The sequence below is a fragment of the Carettochelys insculpta genome, chromosome 1, assembly GCF_033958435.1.
Source record: "Carettochelys insculpta isolate YL-2023 chromosome 1, ASM3395843v1, whole genome shotgun sequence".
Classification (NCBI taxonomy): Eukaryota; Metazoa; Chordata; order Testudines; family Carettochelyidae; genus Carettochelys; species Carettochelys insculpta.
In genome coordinates this window covers 211,371,235-211,395,227 of record NC_134137.1, presented here as the reverse complement: position 1 = coordinate 211,395,227, position 23,993 = coordinate 211,371,235, and the positions used below count along the sequence as shown (strand labels likewise).

Below are 23,993 nucleotides of genomic sequence, written 5' to 3'. Positions count from 1 at the left end.
AAACCTCTAGGGATGGAGATTCCACCTCTTACCTAGGCAACGCATTCCAGACTAGGACCATGTTCCCTCAAGACCTTGCTCAGTCACCATGGAAACAGATAGCCTTTTCCTAAATGGATTAGTCTTAACCATACAATAACAAGTAATTTTCTCACAGTGAGAGGAATTTAGTTAGCTACTTAGCTGAGACAATTAGGGTTCACCAGACTACGTGTCACCCAAAACAAATGTGCTGACTGAAATTCTGAAGCTGCTGTGATGGAGGAAAATACAAAGGTGGTTGTTTTTTCTCTGTGTGTAGCAGATTATTTGTCAACAGAAGATCTGTAAGATCTTTCTGTAAGAAACAAGACAATAAACGGTATGCCTAGTATACCATTGGTGGAGAATAAAAAGTATTGAAGGGTATATCAATACTGTAATAAGAGGTCCGAGAGTCCAACCTCCAATCCAAGTCCAGACCTCTACACTACAGTTTATAGCCCATGAGTGGTAGTCCTGTGAGTGTGAATCAGATGACATGGGTCAGTCATGTGTTTTATTGCTGTGTACTTGACTTACTTACTTACATACTTGTACTCTGGGTAAAGAGTAGGTCATCTACAAGTCTCCTCAACTGCTCTCTGTCTTGGGACAAAACTTCTAGCTGATGCTAGGATTACCCCAGTTGTTGTCCTTCAGTCTTTGTAGATCTCAGCATTGCCTGGGGTCTTCCTCTTTTGTGTTTTCCTTGCAGGGCCCCTTTGAGAGCTTGACAGACTATGCTGAAAGATGGCTTTCCGAGAGTATGGCCTCGCCATCTCCACTTTCTTCTCTTGATTTGAATGGCAAATGATTTTTGTCCTGCTCTGTTCCAACACTCCTCATTTGTGACTAATTCTTGCCATTTGATTGGAAGGATGTACCTCAGGCATCTGTTTCTGAATGTCTGTAGCTTGTGATATGAAGACTTTTACACATGTCCTACCAAACTATCCAGGGACTGTTTTACTTTGTGGAACAAAATTCTCCATTAGAATGTTCTGGAATCTTCCTGGTTCCATTAATTTGGTCCCTTGCCTCAAAATGAAAGATGAGCCTCCACTTCAAAATGCAGCAGGTAAGGGTTGGTCCATGACACCAGCTTCAGTGGTGTTATATAGTCTGATCCAAAAAGGTTCGAAGTGTGCTCTGCTGTCTCAGTTGAACCAGTAAATGCCTAATATAGGCCCAGGGCCCTCTTGGCACCCAAGAAATCCTAGACTGCCTTAGGTGATTTATAATCTACATGCAGATTGAAGTCACTGAAAACAATTTGATCAATATCACCATAGTGAGGAATGTTGTTATTAAGTGACTTGGCAGTACAACAAGGCAAGCTGAATTTAACTAGGAACTAGATGATTTATATCATCATCTTACAAACACATTCTTGATTGTATGCATGAAATATTTATTTAATATAAGGCATGTGTTTGAAGAGTACCCTATGAGGCAGGTATTATTATTCATAAATAGTGCCTTTAGAGTTGTTGTTTTTTTGCCGTTAAGCCCTAAGGACTGTATTCACAGCAGGAAGGACTGAATTTATGGTAAGATTTGGAATTCAAGGGTTTTTTTTAAGTGATCAGGTGTCCTGAGAAACGGCAACTTTCCTCTCATTTTTTTTTCTCTGTCAGTCTTCATATTTTTCCTACCTTCTCCCTGGAGGGCATGTCTTATTTTTACTCTGTCTCTTCTGTTTGCATTCATAGTTCAAGAGTTATGTTTTTCTACTGAGTATTATGCCATTCCTTATTGTTCTTGCCACAGCTGTTTCCATCTTTGTTCCTGAAATGAAAACCTTGCATTGGTAGTATTCTTCATTGTTATCAAATGTTCCCCACCCTTCATTAATTTAGCATCACTTTGTGACAAGGAGGCTGAGAAGGGCTAGTTGTGACAGTGAAAGTAAAGGAAGTAGAAGGCATATGCACAAACTAAAAAGACAAGGGACAAGACACGGTAGTATTTTGTTGGAATCAAGAATTAGAATGTTGTTACTGAGGATGTCAGAATAAAATGTCGCCTGTTTAATGTGTTTCCTGGTGTCATGGACCAACCCTTACCTGCTGCCTTTTGAAGCGGAGGCTCGTCTTTCATTTTGAGGCAAGGGACTAAATTAATGGAACCAGGAAGATTCCAGAACATTCTAATGGAGAATTTTGTTCCACAAAGTAAAACAGTCCCTGGATAGTTTGGTAGGACATGTGTAAAAGTCTTCATATCACAAGCTACAGACATTGGTCTGTCCCACGAAAGCTCACCTAATAAACCATTTTGCTAGTCTTTAAAGTGCTACTTGACTGATTTTTGTTTTGATACAGACATTCAGAAACAGATGCCTGAGGTACACGTAAAAGGTGATCACATAGAATGCCAATGTCAGTGTGGGTCTGGTGGGGACCTCCACTAAATTACCATGAAACATGCGTTTATTGATCTTGTAACAGAGAGGTAGCCATGTTAGGCTATACTCCAACAAAACAAAGCAGCAGAAATGTAGCACTTTAAAGACTTACAAAATGATTTATTTCATGATGAGCTTTCGTGGGACAGACCCACTTCATCAGATCAATTTCATTTCCCATACAGACTGACTTTTATAAATAGAGGACCAAAAAAAAAAAAAAAAAAAGAAACTAAAAGAAAAAAAATTGCAATAAAAACTGACAAGTCAAATAGGATTGAAGAAAGGGGGTAAAAGATGGGGGATGTTAATTGTCTTGTCTGAGATCATTACGACCATCAAAGGAAGGGAAGCAGTCCTTGTAATGCGTGCGGTAGTTGATGTCGCTGTTCATACCACGTGTTAATGTGTTGAATCTGAAAATGTACTCTAACTCACAAATCTCTTGCTCTAATCTGTTGTTAAATTCTTTTTGTTCCCAGACACAAATTCTCAGGTCTTTAACAGAATGGCCCACTCCATTGAAGCAACGAAGGGTCCTGTGGCACCTTATAGACTAACAGAAAAGTTTAGAGCATGAGCTTTCGTGAGTTAACTCACTTCTTCAGATGCTGGACGAAAGCTCATGCTCTAAACTTTTCTGTTAGTCTATAAGGTGCCACAGGACCCTTCGTTGCTGCTACAGATCCAGACTAACATGGCTACCCCTCTGATACTTCACTCTGTTGAAGTGTTCACTGCCCAGCTTATGTGTATTGAGTTTCTTGATGTCTGCTCGGTATCCGTTTATTCTCTGATGAAGGTTTCGCCCAGTCAGTCCAATGTATGTAGTGTCAGGGCATCGCTGGCACATAATAGCATATATAATGTTGCTGGAAGTGCTCGAGAATTTGCCTTTGATCTTGTAAATAATCTGGTCAGTTCCAGTGATGGTATTCCCAGGATAAATATGTGGCCAAAGTTGGCATTGGGGTTTGTTGCAATGAAAAATTCAAGGATTAGTATTACTGTGGTGTAGACTGTGATTGCTGGTATGAGTCTTTCTCAGGTTAGGAGGTTGTCTGTAAGAAAGGACAGGCCTGTCACCTAGAGCTTTCTGGAGTGTAGCATCCTGATCCAGAATAGGTTGTAGGTTTTTAAAGATGCATTTTTATTGACCTTGGTAATCCATAGAAGAGAACCCTCCATCTCATAGTTTCTCTTCCAAAACTGGTATAATTCACTATCTGTGCATGGAGGGAACCTAGACTTTTATAGATTATCAAGTCAAAGAGGATAATTATGATGGTCTAATCCAGTAGTTCCCAACCTGGGGTTTGTGGACCCCTGGAGGCCCACAAAAAGTATTGCGGGGGGGTCCTTAAAAATTAGAAATAAATAAAAATTATCATAGAAAATAAGTTTTAAATAAATTGCAAAGTTACAATGAATTATTATTTTTAAATTAAATATCTTCCAATAACATTACCAATTGCTATCCAAAAATCTATGTTGTGGTTTCCTTCTTCATTTAATAAAGTGTACATATGGCTAGAATTGACTTTGATGGGGGGTCTGTGAACAGTTTGGGAGGGTTGCTTGGAAGTCTGCACTGGTGAAAGGCCTGGGAACAGCAGGTCTAATCTGATCTCTTAACATAGCACAGACTCACTCACCGAGTCAATTCCTGTTTTAACTGGAGTGCAATTGTTAGGAAAACATCCCATCTTGGTGTAATCATTTGCAGTGACTAAGACTCCACCACAACCCTTGATAAATTGTTCCAGTGGTTAATGACTCTGTTCTGTTTTGTTTTTTTTAAATAGCGTGTTATTTCTAGTCTGCAATTTGTCTAACTTCAACTTTCAGCGTTGGATCTTGATATACAGTAGAATTTCAGAGTTACGAACATGAGCGTTATGAACTGACTGGTCAACCACGTCTCATTTGCAACCAGAAGTACGCAGTCAGACAACGCAGACAGACAGAGTCCAGCAAGGTCCTGTATAAACCAACATAAACTACAAAAGAAAGATATAAAAAAGTAAGGAAACTTTCTGTGCTTGTTTTGTTTAAATTAAGAAGGTTAAAAGCAGCATTCAAATTCTGCATAGTAAAGTTTCTTAACCTGTATTATGTTATTGTTCAGTTGTAATCTTTTGAAAGAATGACTATAGTGTTTTGTTCAGTTACAAGCATTTTAGAATTTCAAACAACCTCCCTTCCTGAGGTGTTTGTAGCTCTGAGGTTTTACTGTACCTTTGTCTGCTAGATTGATGAGCCTTCTATGGTCAATTTCTGTTCCTTAAGTAGGTTGTTAAAAACTATGAGGTGATTCTGGAAAAATGATCATAGCAGACTGAAGAATAGCAGTTAAATATTGCCTAACTACATTTTAACTGGAAATGTTCCAGATACAAACTTTTTCAAAGTTTGGGCAAGCTTTGCCACTCCACACCCATCCCCCCGTCCTCATAAACACTTAGTTTAATGTACAGTCTATAGAAGCTTCGCTGTTAATGCTATGGAAAAACTGCATGTGTTTGTATGGCTCTTGCTTGCTCCCTTACTTTGATGGGGGAAACAAAGAAGATTCATTCATCGTGTCTGGTATTGTCTCCAGTGTGGCCAATGCCAGATAAAGGATATAAACCAGAGGTGGCTGAAAATTTACCAATTTTGAAAATTTTCACCGAAAGGGATGAACTTTTTAATGAAAATTTAATGAAAAAAGGGGTCTGATCATCTGCCAGCTCTGATATAACACTCCTGGAGCACTTGGGTACTATAGTACTAAGGTAAAAGTGCTTTAGAAATATTTGCAATATAGACCACCCATCTAATTGTGCTGTAGGTAGATGAGACATTTCTTCCTATACCCACAGTTAGTGGTCACTTTGTCTGAGCAGCAGAGTGACTAATCCCAAGAGCAGTAATTGTATTTTAGTAGGCAAAATGATCATAAGAAAACTAAACATGCCCACAAAGCTCTAACTCTGTCGAATCCCTGTCTCTCTCCATCCCTGATATTGTCATCCATGTTTCTCAGTCTGCAAATGCTAATGGTTCAGTTATACCTCTAAAACTCAACTCACCTGTTTGTCATGCTTAGAGGTGTGGGGTGCACTAATTTGATTTACATGAGCAAATGCCTATTTTGCATGTACCGTATAAGTTCACAGTTCTTTGGGGTACAACCTTCAGAGGCCTGTTTAAAATTGTGGCTACCCATGTGGCACTTTGGAGAAGGGAGGAATAAATGGATAACTTTCCAGCTTCCACTAGTTCAATGGAGCCTTTAGAATGGACTCAGTGTGCACATCTTGTCTTGTTATACTCATGAATGGTCTTGTCTTGGCTGCATAAACTGGAGCATTATCACTGTAACTAGAACAATTATTAAACCCATAAGTTCATGTATCATATCTCTCCCCTGTCTCCAGCTAAAAGAAGAGATCTATTCTCAGATGACTTTCCAAGGTCTGATTTTTGGCGTGGTCTCTATCGTGCTCTGCAGGGCAGAAGGTGAGGATAGTGGAATTTCCTCTTGGATTTCTGCAAGGGATTTTGGGTGGGTCTCTGATTCCTGATGTTACACCAATGTAAAATGTCAGAGGGGTAGCCGTGTTAGTCTGGATCTGTAACAGCAATGAAGGGTCCTGTGGCACCTTATAGACTAACAGGAAAGTTTTGAGCATGAGCTTTCATGAGCACAGACTCACTTCATCAGATGCTGGTAAAATGCAACATAAAATGTGACACTTTACTATGCCACTGGGTTTTCTAAGAGAGTAGTTCTCAACCAGCGTTACACCAGCAGTGGTGCTGTACTTAAAAGAATTGGGGAGGATCTTTTGAAGTGGATAAGGCAAAATGCCACATTTACCGGTAATATAGATATCAATTAACACTGTATCATAGGCATATATTACTCTCATGCACTCACTCACACACACACAAACACACTTATTATGTCTACACTACCCCTCCCTTTAGGACAGGGTATTTCAATACAGCATACTGAAAATGCTAATGAAGCAGATATATGAATATTCAGCACCTCGTTTGCATAATGGCAGCCACTCGCCACATCAAAAGTGCTGCTTTCAAAATGTAGAATAGCTGTGTGGAAGGGGTTCCTTTGAAAGGAAGCCCTGTTTTCGAAAACACCTTCTTCCCAATTTGTTCTAGGAGGAAGGATGTTTTCGAAAGCAGGGCTTCTTTCCAAAGGAACCCCATCTACATGGCTATTGTACATTTCAAAAGCAGCACTTCTGATGTGTTGAGTGGCTGCTATTATGCAAATGAGATGCTGAATACTTGTATCAGTGCCTAATTAGCATTTTTGAACTGCTGCATTTACATGCCCCGTATGAAAGGGAGGGGTAGTGTAGATGAGGCTACTCTGCCTTATTGTTGTTACCAACTAGTTGCTCCTCTGAACTTCACTGATCGTGTGAGTTAGATGAGGGAGAGGTGGAGATGGGCATCTGCCAATCTGGATTGATGTTTCAATATCGATAAGACTTAAATGTATAGTGGCCTCTTTCTCATGCAAATCTACACCAGTTAGTCATCCCATGCATAAAAAAACCTATGCAGTACTGGCTGGCTATGTCTACACTACATTGTGATTTTGAAAGGTGAACTTTTGCAAACCACCTTTTGAAACCACATGTCTACACGTAAAAAAGTGGATTAAGGATGCAAACCACTCTTTTGAAAGACCAGCCTAGCCTTTTGGAAGGGAGTGTCCACAAAGCCCAGGGAGCTCTTCCGAAAGAAAGAGCCAGGAAGCCCTGTGGATGAGGTCACATGGTGGACAAGCCCTTTCAGGGGCCACAGCCACCCACTCCCTTAAAAGGCCCCTCCCCGACACACTTGTCGTGCACACACTGAGGTCTGATTTGCCCTCAGAGCACCGCAGAGCCCAACCATGGAGAAGAGCCACTTTACTTTACAGCTTACTTAAGATTCCCAGCAGCTTTCCATTGTTCCACCCCTCAAGGCGATTGTCAACCTGCTGGCCATGCTGCCAACAGCCATCTGCCAGTGACTCCAGGGGGCTACCCTGATGGCTGCCCTGGTATAGACCATCCTCACAGGGCAATATCTGTGCTCCCTCCCCTGGGTCATCTCTCGCCTGTGGGGCTACCCAAGAGCAGCGAGTAGTGGGACTGGCTGGTGCTGGGGGACTGGGACGACGACCATTGGCTCCAGAACTTCCACATGACCAAGCGACATTTCTGGAGCTATTTCACTGGCTCGCTTTAGCCCTTCATCACCTTGACACCTGGATGTGGCCTGTACTCCCCCTGCAGAAGAGGGTAGCCATTGCCATATGGAAGCTGGCCGCCCCAGGCAGCCACCAGTCAGTCAGCCAGCAGTTCATGGTGGGCAAGGCCATTGTCAGTGCCTTCCTCCTGAAGGTAAGCCACACTTGGGTCAGAAACCCACCATGGGAACATGGGAGGGGGCTCCTGGGCAAGAGGAACCTTTGGGGATGGGGATAGTAGCCCCGAGGGCACCAGGGAAGGGGAACCTGGAGGAGACAGGGGAGAGGACTAGAGACAGGGGTGCGTGGAGCACCCTGCCATACACTCAAAGACATGTTCTCCCTCTACCCCATGCAAGTAATCTGGGCGACCAATGACATCCTTCTTCACCAGGTCATTTGTGTTGGGAACCTCAGTGTTTCCCTCATGGGATTCAAAGAGCTGGACTTCCCCAACTGTTTCAGGGCTCTGGATAGGACCCACATTGCCATCTAAGCCCCAGAGCACAGAACTAGCACCTTTATCAACCAGAAAGGGCACCACTCCATGGTGCTCCAGGCCCTTGTGGAAGCCAAGGGGCAGTTTATGGACATGTGTTTGGGCTGGTCTGGACAAGCCCACAATGCCCAGATATTTTATATCTCTTGGCTCAGTCCAGGATGCCAGAGAGGACCTACACCCCTTCGTAGGAGCTCCCAGTTGAGGACACCACCATGCCTCCCTGCATCCATGGCTGATGCAACTCAACATGGGGCATACTGAGCCCACCCAGGACATTTTTAATGAGCACCTGAACCAGGCTCACAATAAAGTCGAGTCAGCATTTAGGTGTCTGAAGGCACTTTGGCTGCCTCCTCACACAGCTGGAGCTCAGCCTCCACAACTTGCCAGCCACAGTGGGGGTCTGCTGTGCCCTCCACAATATTGTGCAGGCAAAGCATGAGCTCTTTGTGCAGAGGTGGGCTGCTGAGGCCAGCTACAGTTACAAGCAGCTGGCTGCTGTCCCTTGCTGCCAGGCACAACAGGATGGGGTGCGGGTCAGGGAGGGCCTCTGGGAGGCCTTCGCTCAAGGGCTCCAGTGACCCTCCCTCAGGCACCCTTCACCATGACCCCTTCCTGCACACCAGCCCTGCCCCCCTCTCCCACCACAACCCCCCCTCACACCCCCATACCCCAGTGACACACCCCCCAGCATACACAAGGGACACAAGAGTGGTAGCGAATAAACTATTTACTAGAATGATAGCAAAAGATTCCAAACTGTTTAAACTGAATAATAAACTGTTTACAAGGGGGATTGGAACTACATAGGAAAGGGACCTGGGGTGGAGGGGTGGGGGCAACAAAACTTAGAGGGGGTCCTGGAGCAGAGGTAGGGGGGCCTTACTCCTCCACTGGGGTGAAGGGCCAGGACCCACACCATGGGCAGGAGACCCTACCACCCTGGGTCCATGGTCCCCATCCAGTCTGGAACAGGGCTGGGACCATGGGGAGATAGGGGCATGGGAGGGGTCCAGCAGGCTTGGGCTTGGGAAGGTATAGGGGAAGGAAGGAAGGGCAGGGGGCAAAGGGGCAGCCAGTTCACCTGGCCAGCACTGGCCACCAGCCACTGGTCCAGTGACAGCCGGGTGGCTGGGGAGAGGTCAGGCTGCAGCAGGGCAGCAAAGTCAGGGACTGCAGGAGAAACTGGGGGGGAGGGATATGGGGGTGGCCAGTGTGGGAGAAGGAGGCTGAGAAGTCACAGCCTGGGTGAGGGCATCCAGAGTGCCCACCACCCGAACCCAGGCCTCCCACTGCATCACCAGCCATGACTGAGGACAGCAGTGTGGGCAGCATCGGTAGTGGCCTCTTCCTCCCACTTTTGATGTTGGGGGCCATGTGGGGGCTGGACATGGTGTGGTCCCGGCCCCCTTGCCCTCTGCTGCAGGTCTCCCCAACCCATGTACACGGCTTGGCCTGCCCCCACATGGTGGAGCTGTGGAGCCAGGAGGGGTTAGAAAGACGGACCATTAGTACCATGACCTGGCCCCAGGGGCTGTACCCCCCACCCTCTGTGCCAGTCCCCCACCTCACTGTCCAATGGCCCGGGGGCCTTGGGGGATCCCAGTCACTGGGGTTCCCTGCAGGGGTGGAGCATTCACAGGTTTCAGCCGTCTCCCCGACCCAGGTGAGTGGCCTGTGGTTCTGTCCAAGGCTGTGGGTGCTGAGTGCTGGGTGCAGCCCCAACTGGGGCCTGGGTAGCATGGCCATCTGGGGTGCAATCCGGACTGGAGCTGGCAGCCATGTGAGTGGCCCATTTCCAGCTGTGGCAGCGGCACATATGCCGCCTCCCCACATGCTGGGGCATCTGAAATGGACAGGACCTACCTGAGGGTCCCTCCAGGAACTCAGAGAAGGCCTGGGTGGAGAGGAGCCCAGCTGAAGGTCTCAGATGACAGAGAGATGACAAGGGTCCCATCTCTGGAGCCCTCATCATTGCTTGGGGGTTCAGTTTCTGGGGCCATTGGGTGGGGGAAGCTGGTGGCCGAAGCTTACAACACCTCCTTGGGCTCGCTGTCGGGCTCCAGGTCTGGCCTGGTGGTGTCTAGGATGTGAACAGGTGGTGCCACCTCCTTGGGCCCCAGGAGGCAGTTCAGCTTGACACAGTGGGGGCAGGTTGCGGCCACTGCCCCCAAGTGGCTGCCTCATCACAGCACTGGCAGTAGGCCTGCCTTAGGTCTTTAATTTTGCTCAGCACCTTTTAAGCTGTGCAGTGGGGTGGTGGGGTGGCTTTGGAGTTCAGGCCAGTTGACAGTCGGATGAAGGCTGTGGCATTCCAGTGCCTCATTCCCCCTGAGTGCCAGCAGGTCCTTTACCTCCCTTGCTCCAGGAGGGGGCCCTCTTCTTCAGCCCCTGGCTGGGCTCCTGAAACCCCTCAGATGGTTTGGGTTGGTCTTGGGCACTGGCCATGAGGCCGCTGGTATGCCAAGGGAACTGGATCATTGGCTAGAGGATGTGCTGGAGTGGGGTCGTGCTCTCCCTGCTGCCAGCATGCTCTCAGCTTCCTGCCGTGGGGTTTCTGGGTCCCTGTGTCTTTAAATGCAGCCAGACACAGGGACCATAGAGCCCTGAGGGTGTCTCCATGCTCCAGTTGGCTGGCACCATAGAGGTCTCCCTGCTTTTGAAAGAGTGACTCACACAATGTCTACACACGTTCTCTTTCGAATGAGCCTTTTAAAAGAAGGTGCTCTTCCTGAAATGGGAAGCGGGGAGTGATTTTGAAAGGAGCACCATGTTCTATCAAAAGTACTTTCAAAAGAACGCTTCTTGTGTGTAGATGCTCCAGGGGATCTTTAGAAAAAGCCTCTCCTTTTAAAAACTATTTTGAAAGAACATGCTAGTGTAGACACAGCTGCTGTGTCAGTCATCCCTGACACCTTCTTCTGGGTGCTGCCTCAATGATACCACGTTCATCTTCAAAGAGGGCCTTTTGAATCTCCTTTCAAAATAAGGTGCTCATTTTTGACTCCCAATATCTGATCTTTCCTCACTTGAGAGGTCTTTACTATCCTTGGATCTGGTCTTATTCCCCTCTGGAACTCTTGCAGCTGTTTGGAGGGGAGAGATGAATTACCAAAGACTTAATGCAGAATCCTATGTATTTCTAGAAAAAGACTTAGTACAAAGTTTCTATATGAAGAATATTGTCAGAAAGTACAAATTCTTTATATAGGAAGACAATAGAAGTTTACCAGAAAATGATAGGGAGTTATGTGAAGATGCTTAATGCAGCAATTTATCTACAGAGGTGTTCTAGGAGATATTTCAACTCATGTAGACTTAAAAACAAGCAGTTCTGTAACACCTTAAAGACTAACAAATTTATTTACTAAGTTATGAGGTTTTGTGGGTATGACCCACTTCTTCTGATTTTCACACTGGAGTAGCTAATAAGAAGCCTGGGTAATTAAGTGGGATGGGTGCCATTCCTGTGAATATCAATGGTGGGGAAGTTACCCTTGTAATGAATGAGATAGTTGAGCTCTCTGTTAAGCTAGAGGTTAAATGTGTCACACTTGGGAATGACTTCCAATTCAGATGTCTCTCCCTGTAATCTTGTGGTAAAATCCCCTTGTAGAAGAATGGCTGCTTTCAAATTCTTTAGAATCATAGAACAATAGAGCTGGAAGAGACCTAAAAAAGCCAGTGAGTCCAGCCCCCTGCCCTAGGCAGGACCAAACCCATCAGATCAGCCCAGCCAGGGAGATTAAAGTGTTCCCTTATAGCTGTATGGTTAATCCAATTCCTGATGTCAGATTTATGTTCATTCATCCTTTAGTGACAAGACTTTCTAGGTTTTCCAATGTGCATGGCAGAAGGACATTGCTGGCACAATATATGTCACATTAGTAGATGTGCAGGCATATGAGCCCATGGCTATCCCTTTGAGACTATTTATTGTGATGATCTAGATTTACAATATGCTACATAAAAAGCATTAGAGCAGTTGGTACAAATTAAAATTTCGTACAGCTGATGACATGTTTGTACTATGTTATACACTATACACTGAAATGTAAATACTATGTTTATATTCCTGTTGATTCATTTTGTCATTTATATTGTTTTATATTGCTACAGTGGACACAGTGACACAGAAGAAAGTAGTGGAGGTGGGTAGCAACGTGACATTGAGCTGCCTTTTGGCAGGACCATATGAAATTCTGCAAGTTACATGGCAGAAGAAAAACAGTAAACAAAGTGAAAATGTGGCCACGTACAGTTTACAAAAAGGAGTAAATCTTGCTGTTGCATACCAAGATCGATTAAATTTCACACGCCTGTCACTGAATGATACGGCCATCACTCTCTGGGGAGTCAGAATCCAGGATGACGGATGTTTTACATGCCTCTTTAATACTTTTCCTACTGGAGCCATCCCACAAGATACCTGTTTGACTGTCTATGGTGAGGTTCTCTGGGGTTAAGGATCTGTAATGGGTAGGAAAGATTTTTTCTATCCACAGCATTTCCCCACAGCATTCACCAATCAGGTTCATCAAGGCCTCCAGCACCGGGAGATTTCCCACACTAATACCATGTCTGCACTGGCTGAAACTGTAGCTGACAAGAACTCTTTCTGTTGCTGCTAGCGAACTCCAGCACCGTGAGCTGCTTCACTGCAGGCCCACACATGTGGGAACTCCTGCTGTGAGCACCCTTACATTAATGTCCTCTGAGTGCCAGCTAAACCTCAGGGAAGGAGGGAGGGCTAACTCTCTGCAGTGTCTTCTCAGTCATGGCTAGGACTCAGTAGTGTGAGCTTCCTCACAGCCCAAGACTACTGGGAGCAGGTTGAAGGACATTGTGAAGCAGCCACACGATTTACCTCTCAGTGGAAACCCTCTGTTTTGAGGTCTGACAAGAGCTTAACCCCCTCCATGATAGTTCCCTTCAATATAGGCAAACAAGGCAATAGGGAATGAACCATAGCAAGGGTCTGGGGCACTGGGACTTGTTTGGGTCCCTTCCCTGTGGGGCTGCATCAGAATGCAATGAGGTTTGTTGCTGTTCCATATGGTCACCAGATCCTTGTGATTGCACTTGTTTTCAGAGCAGCTCAGAGGATCCCTCCATTATGTGCTCTCTGACGGTAAATTGACAGCTGCTTGTTTAGTCAGCGCCTGGCCTCGTCCTGAGATCTCCTGGATACTGCCAAAAGCTGACAGTGAGAGAAGGGAAGAGGAGGTCCAGCACCCCAATGGAACGGTGTCCGTCATCAGTAAACTCTTTGTCAACAGTTCTACAGGCCTGCTCGGAGAAGAGCTGATCTGCAGAGTACGACACATGGAGAAAAATAGAGACTACAGTGTGAGAGTGGAAGTGGAAGAGGGTCAGTAAGCGACACACAATCAGTGTTAATATCCTCTTGGCTGTAAGATTTCAGCAGTCTTCATAACTTCAGCAGTCTTTTTTTTTTTTGGATGGGGAAATAATGCAAAAAGTATTTCCAAGAAAGTGGAGAGGAAAGTATGTGCATGGAGATGGTAGAATCATAGAATCTTAGGGCAGGAAGGGACTTTAAGAGGTCATCTAGTCCAACCCTCTGCGTAAAGCGGGATCAACCCTAATTAAATCATCCCAGACAGGGCTTTATCAAGCCAGGACTTAAAAACCTCTTGGCTGTATCTACACTGGAACAAATCTTCGAAATGGCCATGCAAATGGCCATTTTGAAGATTACTATTGAGGCACTGAAATGCATATCAGTGCCTCATTAGCATGTTGCCAACCACGGCTCTTTGAAATTGCCACATTTCGCTGCTGCACAGCTCGTCCAGACGGGTCCTTTTCGAAAGTAGCCTGGGAACTTCAAAATCTCTTTATTCCTATCAGCAGAGGTTGGCAAATTGGAAGAGCAGGGGCGGTGGGAGCGGGAGGGTGGGGTGGGGAAGTAAAGAGTTAGATAAAACATCAAAATATGTAAAAGAGTCCTTATAATGGGCCAGGTGATAACTGTCCCGGTTCAAACCACATGTTAATGTGTTAAATTTGAGTATAAATTATAGTTCTGAACCTTCCCTCTGTAGATGGTTGTTAAAGTTCCTTTTCAGTAAAACACACACTTTCAGGTCATTAACAGAATGGCCCACTCCGTTAAAGTGCTGGCTGACAGGTTTGGGTGTTTGAAGTTTTTTTATGTCTGTTTTATGTCCATTCATTCTTTGTCAAAGAGTGTTTGCAGTCTGTCCTATATACATGGTGGCCATGTCTACACGTAGAGAAAACTTTGAAATAGCCAGGCTAATGGCCATTTTGAAGAATATTAGCATGCCGCCAGTCACAGCACTTCGAAAGTGCCACCTTTCCCTCCCATGTGGCTCATCCAGATGGGGGTCCTTTTCAAAAGGACCCCATCAACTTCAAAATCCCCTTATTCTTAGGAAAAGGACCCCCATCTGGATGAGCTGCGCAGGAGCGAAAAGTGGCAATTTCAAAGTGCTGCAGCCAGTGGCATGCTAGTGAGGCACTGAATATGCATTTCAGTGCCTCAATAATACTCTTCTAAATGGCCGTTAGCATGGCTATTTCAAAGTTTTCTCTAAGTGTAGATGTAGCTCGTGTGTGGGTACTCTTGGCATATGATGGCACATATGATGTTAGTTGAGGAACAGGAGAATGTGCCCGTGATTCTGTGATTAACATGTTTAGGTCCAGTGATGGTATCTCCAGAATAGATATGTAGACAAAGTTGGCAATGGGGTTTGTTGCAAGGAAAAGTTCCAGGATTGGTGTTCCTGTGGTATAGACTGTGGTTGTTGGTGAGAATCCTCATAAGGTTGAGAGGTTGTCTGTAGGGGAGAACAAACCTGTCACCTAGGGCCTTCTAAAGTATGGTATCTTGATTTAGGATAGGTTGTAGGTCTTTAATGATGTGTTGCAGTGGTTTGAGTTGGTGGCTGTAGGTAATGACAAGTGGTGTTTTGTTGTTGGCTTTTTGGGGCCTTGGTAACAATTTTTCTGACTTGTCAACCTTAATAACAATTTTTGGACCGCGGTGCTTTATATATTGAGCCTGTTTTGGTAAGGCTATGATCTGAAGAAGTGGGTCTTTCCCATGGAAGCTCGTCACCTAATAAATTATTTTGTTAATCTTTAAAGCAGGCGTGTCCAACCAGCGGCCCGCGGGCCGCGTGCGGCCCTGGACAGCTAGTAATGCGGCCCCACAAGATCGTAAACTTTTAACATTATTATGTGATTTATATACATTAACTATATTATATATTTCGTATGCGGCCCAAGACTGTCTTCACTCAATGTGGTCCAGGCAAGCCAAAAGGTTGGACACCCATGCTTTAAAGTGCTACTTGACTGTTGTTTTTTTTTTTTCATTTTGTTTCTGTTTTTACAGAATACAGACTAACATGACTACCTCCCTGTCACTAGTCAGCCTGTAACAATGCTTGGCATTCTTCCATTCCATGTTCAGGACTCTGCACTTATCCTTGTTGAACCTCATCAGGTTTCTTTTGTCCCAATCCTCCAATTTATCTACGTCACTCTAGACACTCTGTCTACCCTCCAATGTATCTACCTCTCCCACTAGTTTAGTATCATCTGCAAATTTGCTGAAGATACAATCTATCCCCTCATCCAGGTAATTAATAAAGATGTTGAACAAGACCAGCCCTGGAACCAATCCTTGAGGCACCCCACTTGGTGAAACTGACCACCAAGCAGACATTGAGCCATTGATCACTACTTTTGGGCACACCCATCTAGCCAGCTTTCTATCCATTTTACAATCCATGTATCCAATCCATACTTTCTTAACTTATGGGTAGGAATGTTGTGGGACACTGTATCAAAAGCTTTGCTAAAGTCAAGGTGTATCACATCCATTGATTTCCCCAATGTCCACAGAGACAGTTACCTCATCATAGAAGCTAATCAGGTTGGTGAGGCATTACTTGCCCTTGCTGAATCAATGTTGACTACTCTTGTTCACTTTCCCCTCTTCCACGTGCTCCAAAATGGATTCCTTGAGGATCCCCTCCATGATTTTTCCAAGAACTCAGGTAAGGCTGTCTGGTCTATAGATCCCTGGATTATCTGTCTTTCCTTTTTTAAAGATGGGCACTACGTTTTCCTTTTTCCAGTCTTCTGGGACCTCTTGTGATATCCATAAGTTTTCAAAGATAATAGCCAAAGGCTCTGCAATGTCATCTGCGAATTCCCTCGTTACCCTTGGATGCATTAAATCCAGACCCATGGATTTGTGTGTGTCTAGCTTTTCTAAGTAGCTCTTAACCTATTCTTTCCCAAGGGAGGGTTGCCCACCTCCTTCCCGTACTGCATTGCCTAGTGCTGTAGTCTGGGAGCTGACCTTGTCCGTGAAGACTGAGGCAAAAAAAGCATTGAGTACTTAGCCTTTTGCACATAATTTGCCACCAGGTTACCTCCCTCCTCCAGTAATGGCCCCACACCTTTCTTGAGGGAAATGAGGGAAAGAGAGAGAAGTTCCTTCTCTGAGATTAGAATTATCTTATGGTGTTGCACAATCCTATTGGAAGGAGCTAGGGGTACACTGTGTGAATGGACATCAGGGGATGGCAGCATACCATTAGGCTCTGGAGGGCAAAAAAAACTAGAGAGCTATGTACGCTCTCTGTGACAAGACCCAGGGTTCCTGTAGCAAACTCATGCCTCAGGCTGAGAATTGTATGTTTTTATTGACTCAAATATGAAAATAAATACTTCAGTCACCACTGTATCAGTTGTGCTACATATTATAATCATGAATTCAGTTATGTGCTCTCTGCTTCTAAATTTTCTGTATGACACTAACTTTTTTCTTTTTCTTTTGTGGCCAACACAGTGAGGTAGAAGTTATTAGTGATATCTGGTGTTTTGGTTAGCTGGGAGGGAGACATTTGAGGCTGGATTTTTATAAGCATTTTTAGATCATCATTATCATAATGCTAATTAATGTATTCTGTCAGCCTCATGGTGAGATACAACAAGAAGTCCTGTGGCACCTTATAGACTATCAGATATTTTGGAGCATAAGCTTTCGTGGGCAAAGACCCGCTTCATCAGATGCATTATTATATGTTATTATACATTAGCCCACTTGTTACAAAGAGGAAAATGGAGCATTATAAGATTTAGGATTTAGGTTCCTTCCATTGATTAATTTCCATTGTTTTAAATAGAAATTAGCAAAATAATTCCTTGTGAGCACTCAGTCATAAGTAACTTGTATAAGATCACATTATAATCCCATGACCGTGCTGGGACTGAAAACCACAGGGCCCAAATTATAGTGTATCTTTCCAATTCCATAGCATTTGGGAAGGTGTGTGAGGCAGTTTGGGACTATGGATCAAATCCATGAGTTGCATGGTTTTAAATGAACTTTTTAGTGCAAATGGTTAATGATTATGTCAAAATTTGCAACAAAACATTTGAATTTTTGATATTTTATTGAAAAAATTAAAAATAAAACTGATAATTTCATCTGGAATTGAAATTTGAGGTTTTGCAAACAGATGAAAAATTCAGTTTTGAAAAGAAAAATAAGTGTAGCTTGCTTTTTCATTGTTTTTAAGTCTAAAACTTACTTGAAATATGTTTTTGTAAAATGTGTAAATAGAGACAAACCTGAATTTCAAATGGAAAAAATTGAACAAGCTCTTATTAACACCTTGACATTTTTGGTTCAATCCAATTCTCAGTGAAAGTCTTTTCATTAATTTCAGCAAGAATTGGACTAAGCCCTTAGATTATCATTGTTGGCTTCCAGTGCTGATTCCTCCTTGAGTTTGTGGGAAGCAGTTTAAATGCAGGGCAACTGGTGAGGATGTACTCAGCCAATTTCTGCTGTGATTTAACCTGAACAACACTAGAATTTAGAACGAATGCACCCCTGCCCAGTGCCCCTTCCTGCCCTCTCCACTCTGTCATGGATCTGAAGTTCTTTTGTTTGATTTTATTTCCCACAGGCCACAGGGTTGAAGTTCCTTGGCTGCTGGCCACAGTGCTCCTACTGCTAACGTTCCTTGTGTAGATCTGACGGTGGTGTGCTGGAGAAGACGAAAGAAAAAGCAAAGTAGTTAGTATCACAGAGGTAGCTGTATTAGTCTGTATCTTCAAGAACAACAAGAAGTCCTGTGGCACCTTATAGACTAACAGATATTTGGGAGCATAAGCTTTCATGGGCAAAGACCCTCTTCATCAAATGCATGGGGGGGGAGTTCAGGGGGGTATTTAAAGAGTGGGGGTCCCAGTAAAAGGGAGGGCCAGAGCTGACAAGGTCTATTCAGTAAGCGTGGAAAAGGCCCATGATCAGTAATATGTATCAAAAGAGCTAAAAACAAGTCAGATAAAGTGGTTAGTGACTCTTTTAAGTGGATACCAGTAACTGACTGACTGTGAGGTTTCCATGCACGTATTATTAAGCACTTGTAAAATAGCAGCTGCACAGGAGAAATAAGAACATAAGAATGGCCATACTGGGTCAGACCAAAGGTCCATCAAGCCCAGCATCCCATCTGCCGACGGTGGCCAATGCCAGGTGCCCCAGAGAAGGAGAACAGAAGACAATGATCAAGTGATTTATCTCCTGCCATCCATCTCCTGCCCTTGTTCTGAAGGCTAGGGCACCATACTTTATCCCTGGCTAATAGCCATTTATGGACCTAACCTGCAAAAATTTATCAAGCTCTTTTTTAAACCCTAATAGAGTCCTGGCCTTCACAGCCTCCTCGGGCAAGGAGTTCCACAGGTTGACTGTGCGCTGTGTGAAGAAAAATTTCCTTTTATTAGTTTTGAACCTACTACCCATCAATTTCATTTGGTGTCCCCTAGTTCTTGTATTATGGGAAAAGGTAAATAATTTTTCTATATTCACTTTCTCCACACCATTCATGATTTTATATACCTCTATCATATCGCCCCTCAATCGCCTTTTTTCCAAACTGAAAAGTCCCAGTCTCTCTAGCCTCTCCCCATATGGGACCCTTTCCAAGCCCCTAATCATCTTAGTTGCCCTTTTCTGAACCTTTTCTAATGCCAATATATCTTTTTTGAGGTGAGGAGACCACATCTGCACGCAGTACTCGAGATGTGGGCGTACCATAGTTTTATATAGGGGAAGTATGATATCTTTTGTCTTATTATCGATCCCTTTTTTAATAATTCCTAACATCCTATTTGCCTTACTAACTGCCGCTGCACACTGCGTGGATGTCTTCAGAGAACTATCCACTATAACTCCAAGATCCCTTTCCTGATCTGTCGTAGCTAAATTTGACCCCATCATGTAGTACGTGTAATTTGGGTTATTTTTTCCAACACGCATTACCTTACACTTACCCACATTAAATTTCATTTGCCATTTTGCTGCCCAATCACTCAGTTTGCTGAGATCTTTTTGTAGTTCTTCACAATCCCTTTTGCTTTTGACTGTCCTGAACAACTTGGTGTCATCTGCAAACTTTGCCACCTCACTGCTTACCTCATTTTCTAGATCATTGATGAACAAGTTGAACAGGATCGGTCCCAGGACTGAGCCCTGGGGAACACCACTAGTTACCCCCCTCCATTGTGAAAATTTACCATTTATTCCAACCCTTTGTTTTCTGTCTTTTAACCAATTCCCGATCCGTGAAAGGACCTTTCCTCCTATCCCATGACCACCTAATTTACATAAAAGCCTTTGGTGTGGGACCATGTCAAAGGCTTTCTGGAAATCTAGGTATATTATGTCCACTGGGTGCCCCTTGTCCGCATGTTTATTAACCCCTTCAAAGAATTCTAATAGATTAGACAGACACGACTTCCCTCTGCAGAAACCATGCTGACTTTTGCCCAACAATTCGTGCTCTTCTATGTGCCTTGCAATTTTACTCTTTACTAGTGTTTCTACTAATTTGCCTGGTACTGATGTTAAACTTATCGGTCTATAATTGCCAGGATCTCCTCTAGAGCCTTTTTTAAATATTGGTGTTATATTGGCCATCTTCCAGTCGTTTGGTACCAAAGTGGATTTAAAGGATAGGTTACAAACCACTGTTAATAACTCCGCAATTTCACATTTGAGTTCTTTCAGAACCCTTGGGTGAATGCCGTCTGGTCCTGGAGACTTGTTACTATTCAGCTTATCAATTAATTCCAAAACATCCTCTAATGTCACTTCAATCTGAGTGAGTTCCTCAGATTTGTTGCCTAAAAAGTCTGGCTCAGATTTAGGAACCTCTGTAACATCTTCAGCCGTGAAGACTGAAGCAAAGAAATCATTTAATCGCTCCGCAATGGCACTGTCTTCCTTGATCGCTCCTTTTATATCTTTATCATCCAAGGGCCCCACTGCTTTTTTAGCAGGCTTCCTGCTTCTAATGTATTTAAAAAACATTTTACTATAGTTTTTTGAATTTTTGGCTAGCTGTTCCTCAAACTCTTTTTTGGCTTTTCTTACTACATTATGACACTTAATTTGGGAGTGTTTATGTTCCTTTCTATTTTCCTCACTAGGATTTGACTTCCACTTTTTAAAAGCTGCCCTTTTCTCTCTCACTGCCTTTTTAACATGGCTGTTTAGCCATGGTGGTTCTTTGTTAGGTCTCTTACTGTGTTTTTTTATTTGGGGTATACATTTAAGTTGGGCCTCTAGTATGGTGTCTTTAAACAGTTTCCATGCAGCTTCCAGGGATTTTAGTTTAATTACTCTACCTTTTAGTTTCTGTTTAACTAGCTTCCTCATTTTAGTGTAATTCCCCTTTTTGAAATTAAATGCCAGAGTGTTTGACCGCTGCGGTGTTCTTCCCAACACAGGAATATTAAAAGTTATTATATTGTGGTCACTATTTCCAAGCGGTCCAGTAACAGTTACCTCTTGGACCAGATCCTGCGTTCCAGTCAAGACTAGATCGAGAATCGACTCTCCCCTTGTGGGTTCCTGTACTAGCTGCTCCAAGAAGCAGTCATTTAAGGCATCAAGAAATTTAATCTCTGAATCCCGTCCTGAGGTGACATGCACCCAATCAATATGGGGATAATTGAAATATCCTATTATTACTGTGTTTTTTATTTTGATAGCCTCTCTAATCTCCCTCATCATTTCAGCATCACTATCACTGTCCTGGTTAGGTGGTCGGTAATATATTCCTAATGCCATATTCATATTAGAGGAATGAATTGTTATCCATAATGATTCTATGGAACATTTTGATTCCTTTAGGATTTTTACTTCATTTGATTCTATATTATCCTTCACATATAGTACCACTCCGCCACCCACACGACCTGTTCTGTCTTTCCGATATAATTTATATCCCGGTATGATAGTGTCCCACTGATTTTCCTCATTCCACCATGTTTCTGAGATGCCTATTATGTCAACTTCCTCCTTTGATATGAGGTACTCCAGTTCACCCATCTTATTAGACAGACTCCTAGCATTAGCAAATGATGCCTGCTGGGGTGTGTCTGGTAGTCCCTTACAAGACAGAGATATTTGCAGTGTTATTTCCAAATTTCTTAGAGGTTGCCTCAGTTTCCTCTACTTCTGGGAGCTTTTTTTCCTGAAGATATTTGGAGAGGGTAATATGTTATTGCATTTCATTTCTGTTAATTGCCGATTTACAGAGTTTGGCTGAAATTAAAGGAAAGTGTAGAGTCTGAATGTCACTTTCAGAGTTATGACTGCACAGACCTTCCCTTCCCTGCTGTGGTTGCACAAGTCACCCGTCAAAGTCTCATTAGGGAGGATTTTCAGTCTTCCTCCATTTGTAGACAATGACCCACTCGCAGAGACCACCAGAAGAAAGGGTCTTACCTGATCACAGAGCTCTATTACATACGCTGCAGGAGTTATTGAGTGTCTTTGTAGGTGGACTAATAAAGAGCTGGCCTACAAGTCGTCCACCTTAAGATGATGCAGAGAGAAATGGATCAATCAACCCTGTCACTTTGAACAGAGGTGATGTGTGGGGAGCACGTGGCGTGGGTGGGGGGTCACACACACCCCCAGGGTGGCCTCTCCCTGAACTCACTGTCAGCACCATGCTGTTTCCAGTGTGTGAGGGGCAGTCCCACCTCTCCCCTGTAGCAACACAGCCTAAAAGCACTGAAGCTCACATTACTCTTGGGCCATAGTGCTTGGAAGGGGTGGGGGAGAGCCGCCTGTGCATGTACCATAGGCAGCACAGTGGGGTATGGAAAGAGAGCGGTGTAGCTGGGTGTGAGAGGAGCAGGGCAGGGATCACATGGATGGTGCCGCTCCCTCCCATCCCCCAAAATCCCCAGACCTGTCCCTCTGGCTTCATGCATGTGATAAGCTGACAAAAGATGGAGAGCAGCCTTAATTCGCTCTTTGTACATGTGAGCAGATAACACGGGAGCGACGGGGGAGGGGATGAGAAGCACTAGAAGCAGTTAAGGAAGAGCTGTGCATGCAGGGGCTTTACACTGAGCTCTAGGAACCAAGGGGAAAAACTCTTAGGACTGTGGCATAGAAGAGCTCAGACTAGTTGATGATAATTATGTTTCTGGCCTTTAAAGCACTTACATTTAAAGTACTCCTAATGCACTTACAAACTTTTACATGCTTTCAAAACGAACACACACACTCAATGTTTCAAGGTTTTTTTTGCTAGCATCAGGAAGAAACATTCCCTGGAGCTTTTCCATTTTCTGTCCAGAAACAAGACTCTATAATATTTACCTCGAATCATCTTATAATTCCTGCCAGTACATTTGGCTGCCTAAATCACAACCATCTGGATGTGATTCATGGGAAGGACCAAAAGTGGGGCACCAGCTAAAATGACTCTTCTCTGCCCAGACGAGGGCCTCAAACTCCCCCCATCTCCTCACTATGCCACCTTACTTGGGACAGGGGATCTACCTCCCAGAGTGCTGGATATGCACTTCTGAGCCACAGAGCTCTGTGGCACATCAGCAGCAAAAAGAACAGAATGTGGGACTGCCAGGTAGACCCACATGGGCACCTCCTTCAGCACAGATGTACTGGCCCCAGGTCTCCCACTCAGCCGCTTCTCCTGGAGTCGGTACAGCCTTGCCAGAGGACAGGACTGGGGGCAGTACCAGTAGAGCCCGGTGTGGACAGAAAATTTGTATCTGCATCTGTAACCACAAAAACGAGCTGAGGATATCTGCATCAACATCCATGAATGTGAGTACCCATGGGTATAGAGCAGACGGTCACAAATTTGCAGGCTTCTAGGTACTGGTACAGCTGTGCCAGAGAATGTGCAAGTATGGGGCTGTTCTACTTCCCCATGTTCTACTTCTTTTCCTGCAGCTGTTTCCTCCTGGATGTGACCCCTCCCCAGATTTCTGGGAGGTGAATGTGACCCTTTTTGCTCCTCCCACACATTTCCTTTTAGAAACCAGTTGGATGTCAATTACTAACCACATTCCATAATATATGCCTGTTATCTTTCAACTGATGCAGAGCCACTTCTGTATGTTACAGAGAATGGAAGGGGAAGTGATGGTGTGTGTGGAAGTATGATGGGGTGGCTGGTCCACAATGGGTTAAAATCAACATTAGGAAGCTGAATGGCAGGCAGCCACCAGTGCTGCTGCAGAAAATTAGGGCACAGCTGACCCTGTTAAAAGGAAAGCCACAATAGAGGTGTCTGAGACTGCTGCAAGTAGCCTGAGGGAGAAGGTCAGTTTTCTAGAGCACGGCACTGCTGCCCCTGGGCATGGCCTGGCTGAGTCTTGCAGGATTAAGACCCTGGGAGAAGAGAGCAGGGAAGGGAGGAAAAGGTGCTGGGACTGTGGGGAAGTGGGGAAGCAGA

General features: G+C 44.3%; 1 protein-coding gene across 2 annotated transcripts in view; it reads left to right on the top strand.

The window, feature by feature from the left end:
• Positions 1-19,017, top strand: part of LOC142015267 (OX-2 membrane glycoprotein-like) — a 28,323-nt gene extending 9,306 nt beyond the window's left edge. Inside the window, exons 2-6 of one of the 2 annotated variants that reach the window (XM_074998705.1) lie at positions 4,234-4,451; positions 5,851-5,932; positions 12,304-12,630; positions 13,277-13,555; positions 18,168-19,017. In XM_074998705.1, the coding sequence (XP_074854806.1) occupies positions 5,875-5,932; positions 12,304-12,630; positions 13,277-13,555; positions 18,168-18,232 (729 nt within the window). In that variant the 5' untranslated portion in view covers positions 4,234-4,451; positions 5,851-5,874 and the 3' untranslated portion in view covers positions 18,233-19,017. Of the gene's footprint in view, positions 1-4,161; positions 4,452-5,850; positions 5,933-12,303; positions 12,631-13,276; positions 13,556-18,167 lie in introns of those variants that run through there. The other variant, XM_074998711.1, reaches the window with a different exon arrangement.
• Positions 19,018-23,993: the final 4,976 nt, after the last annotated feature.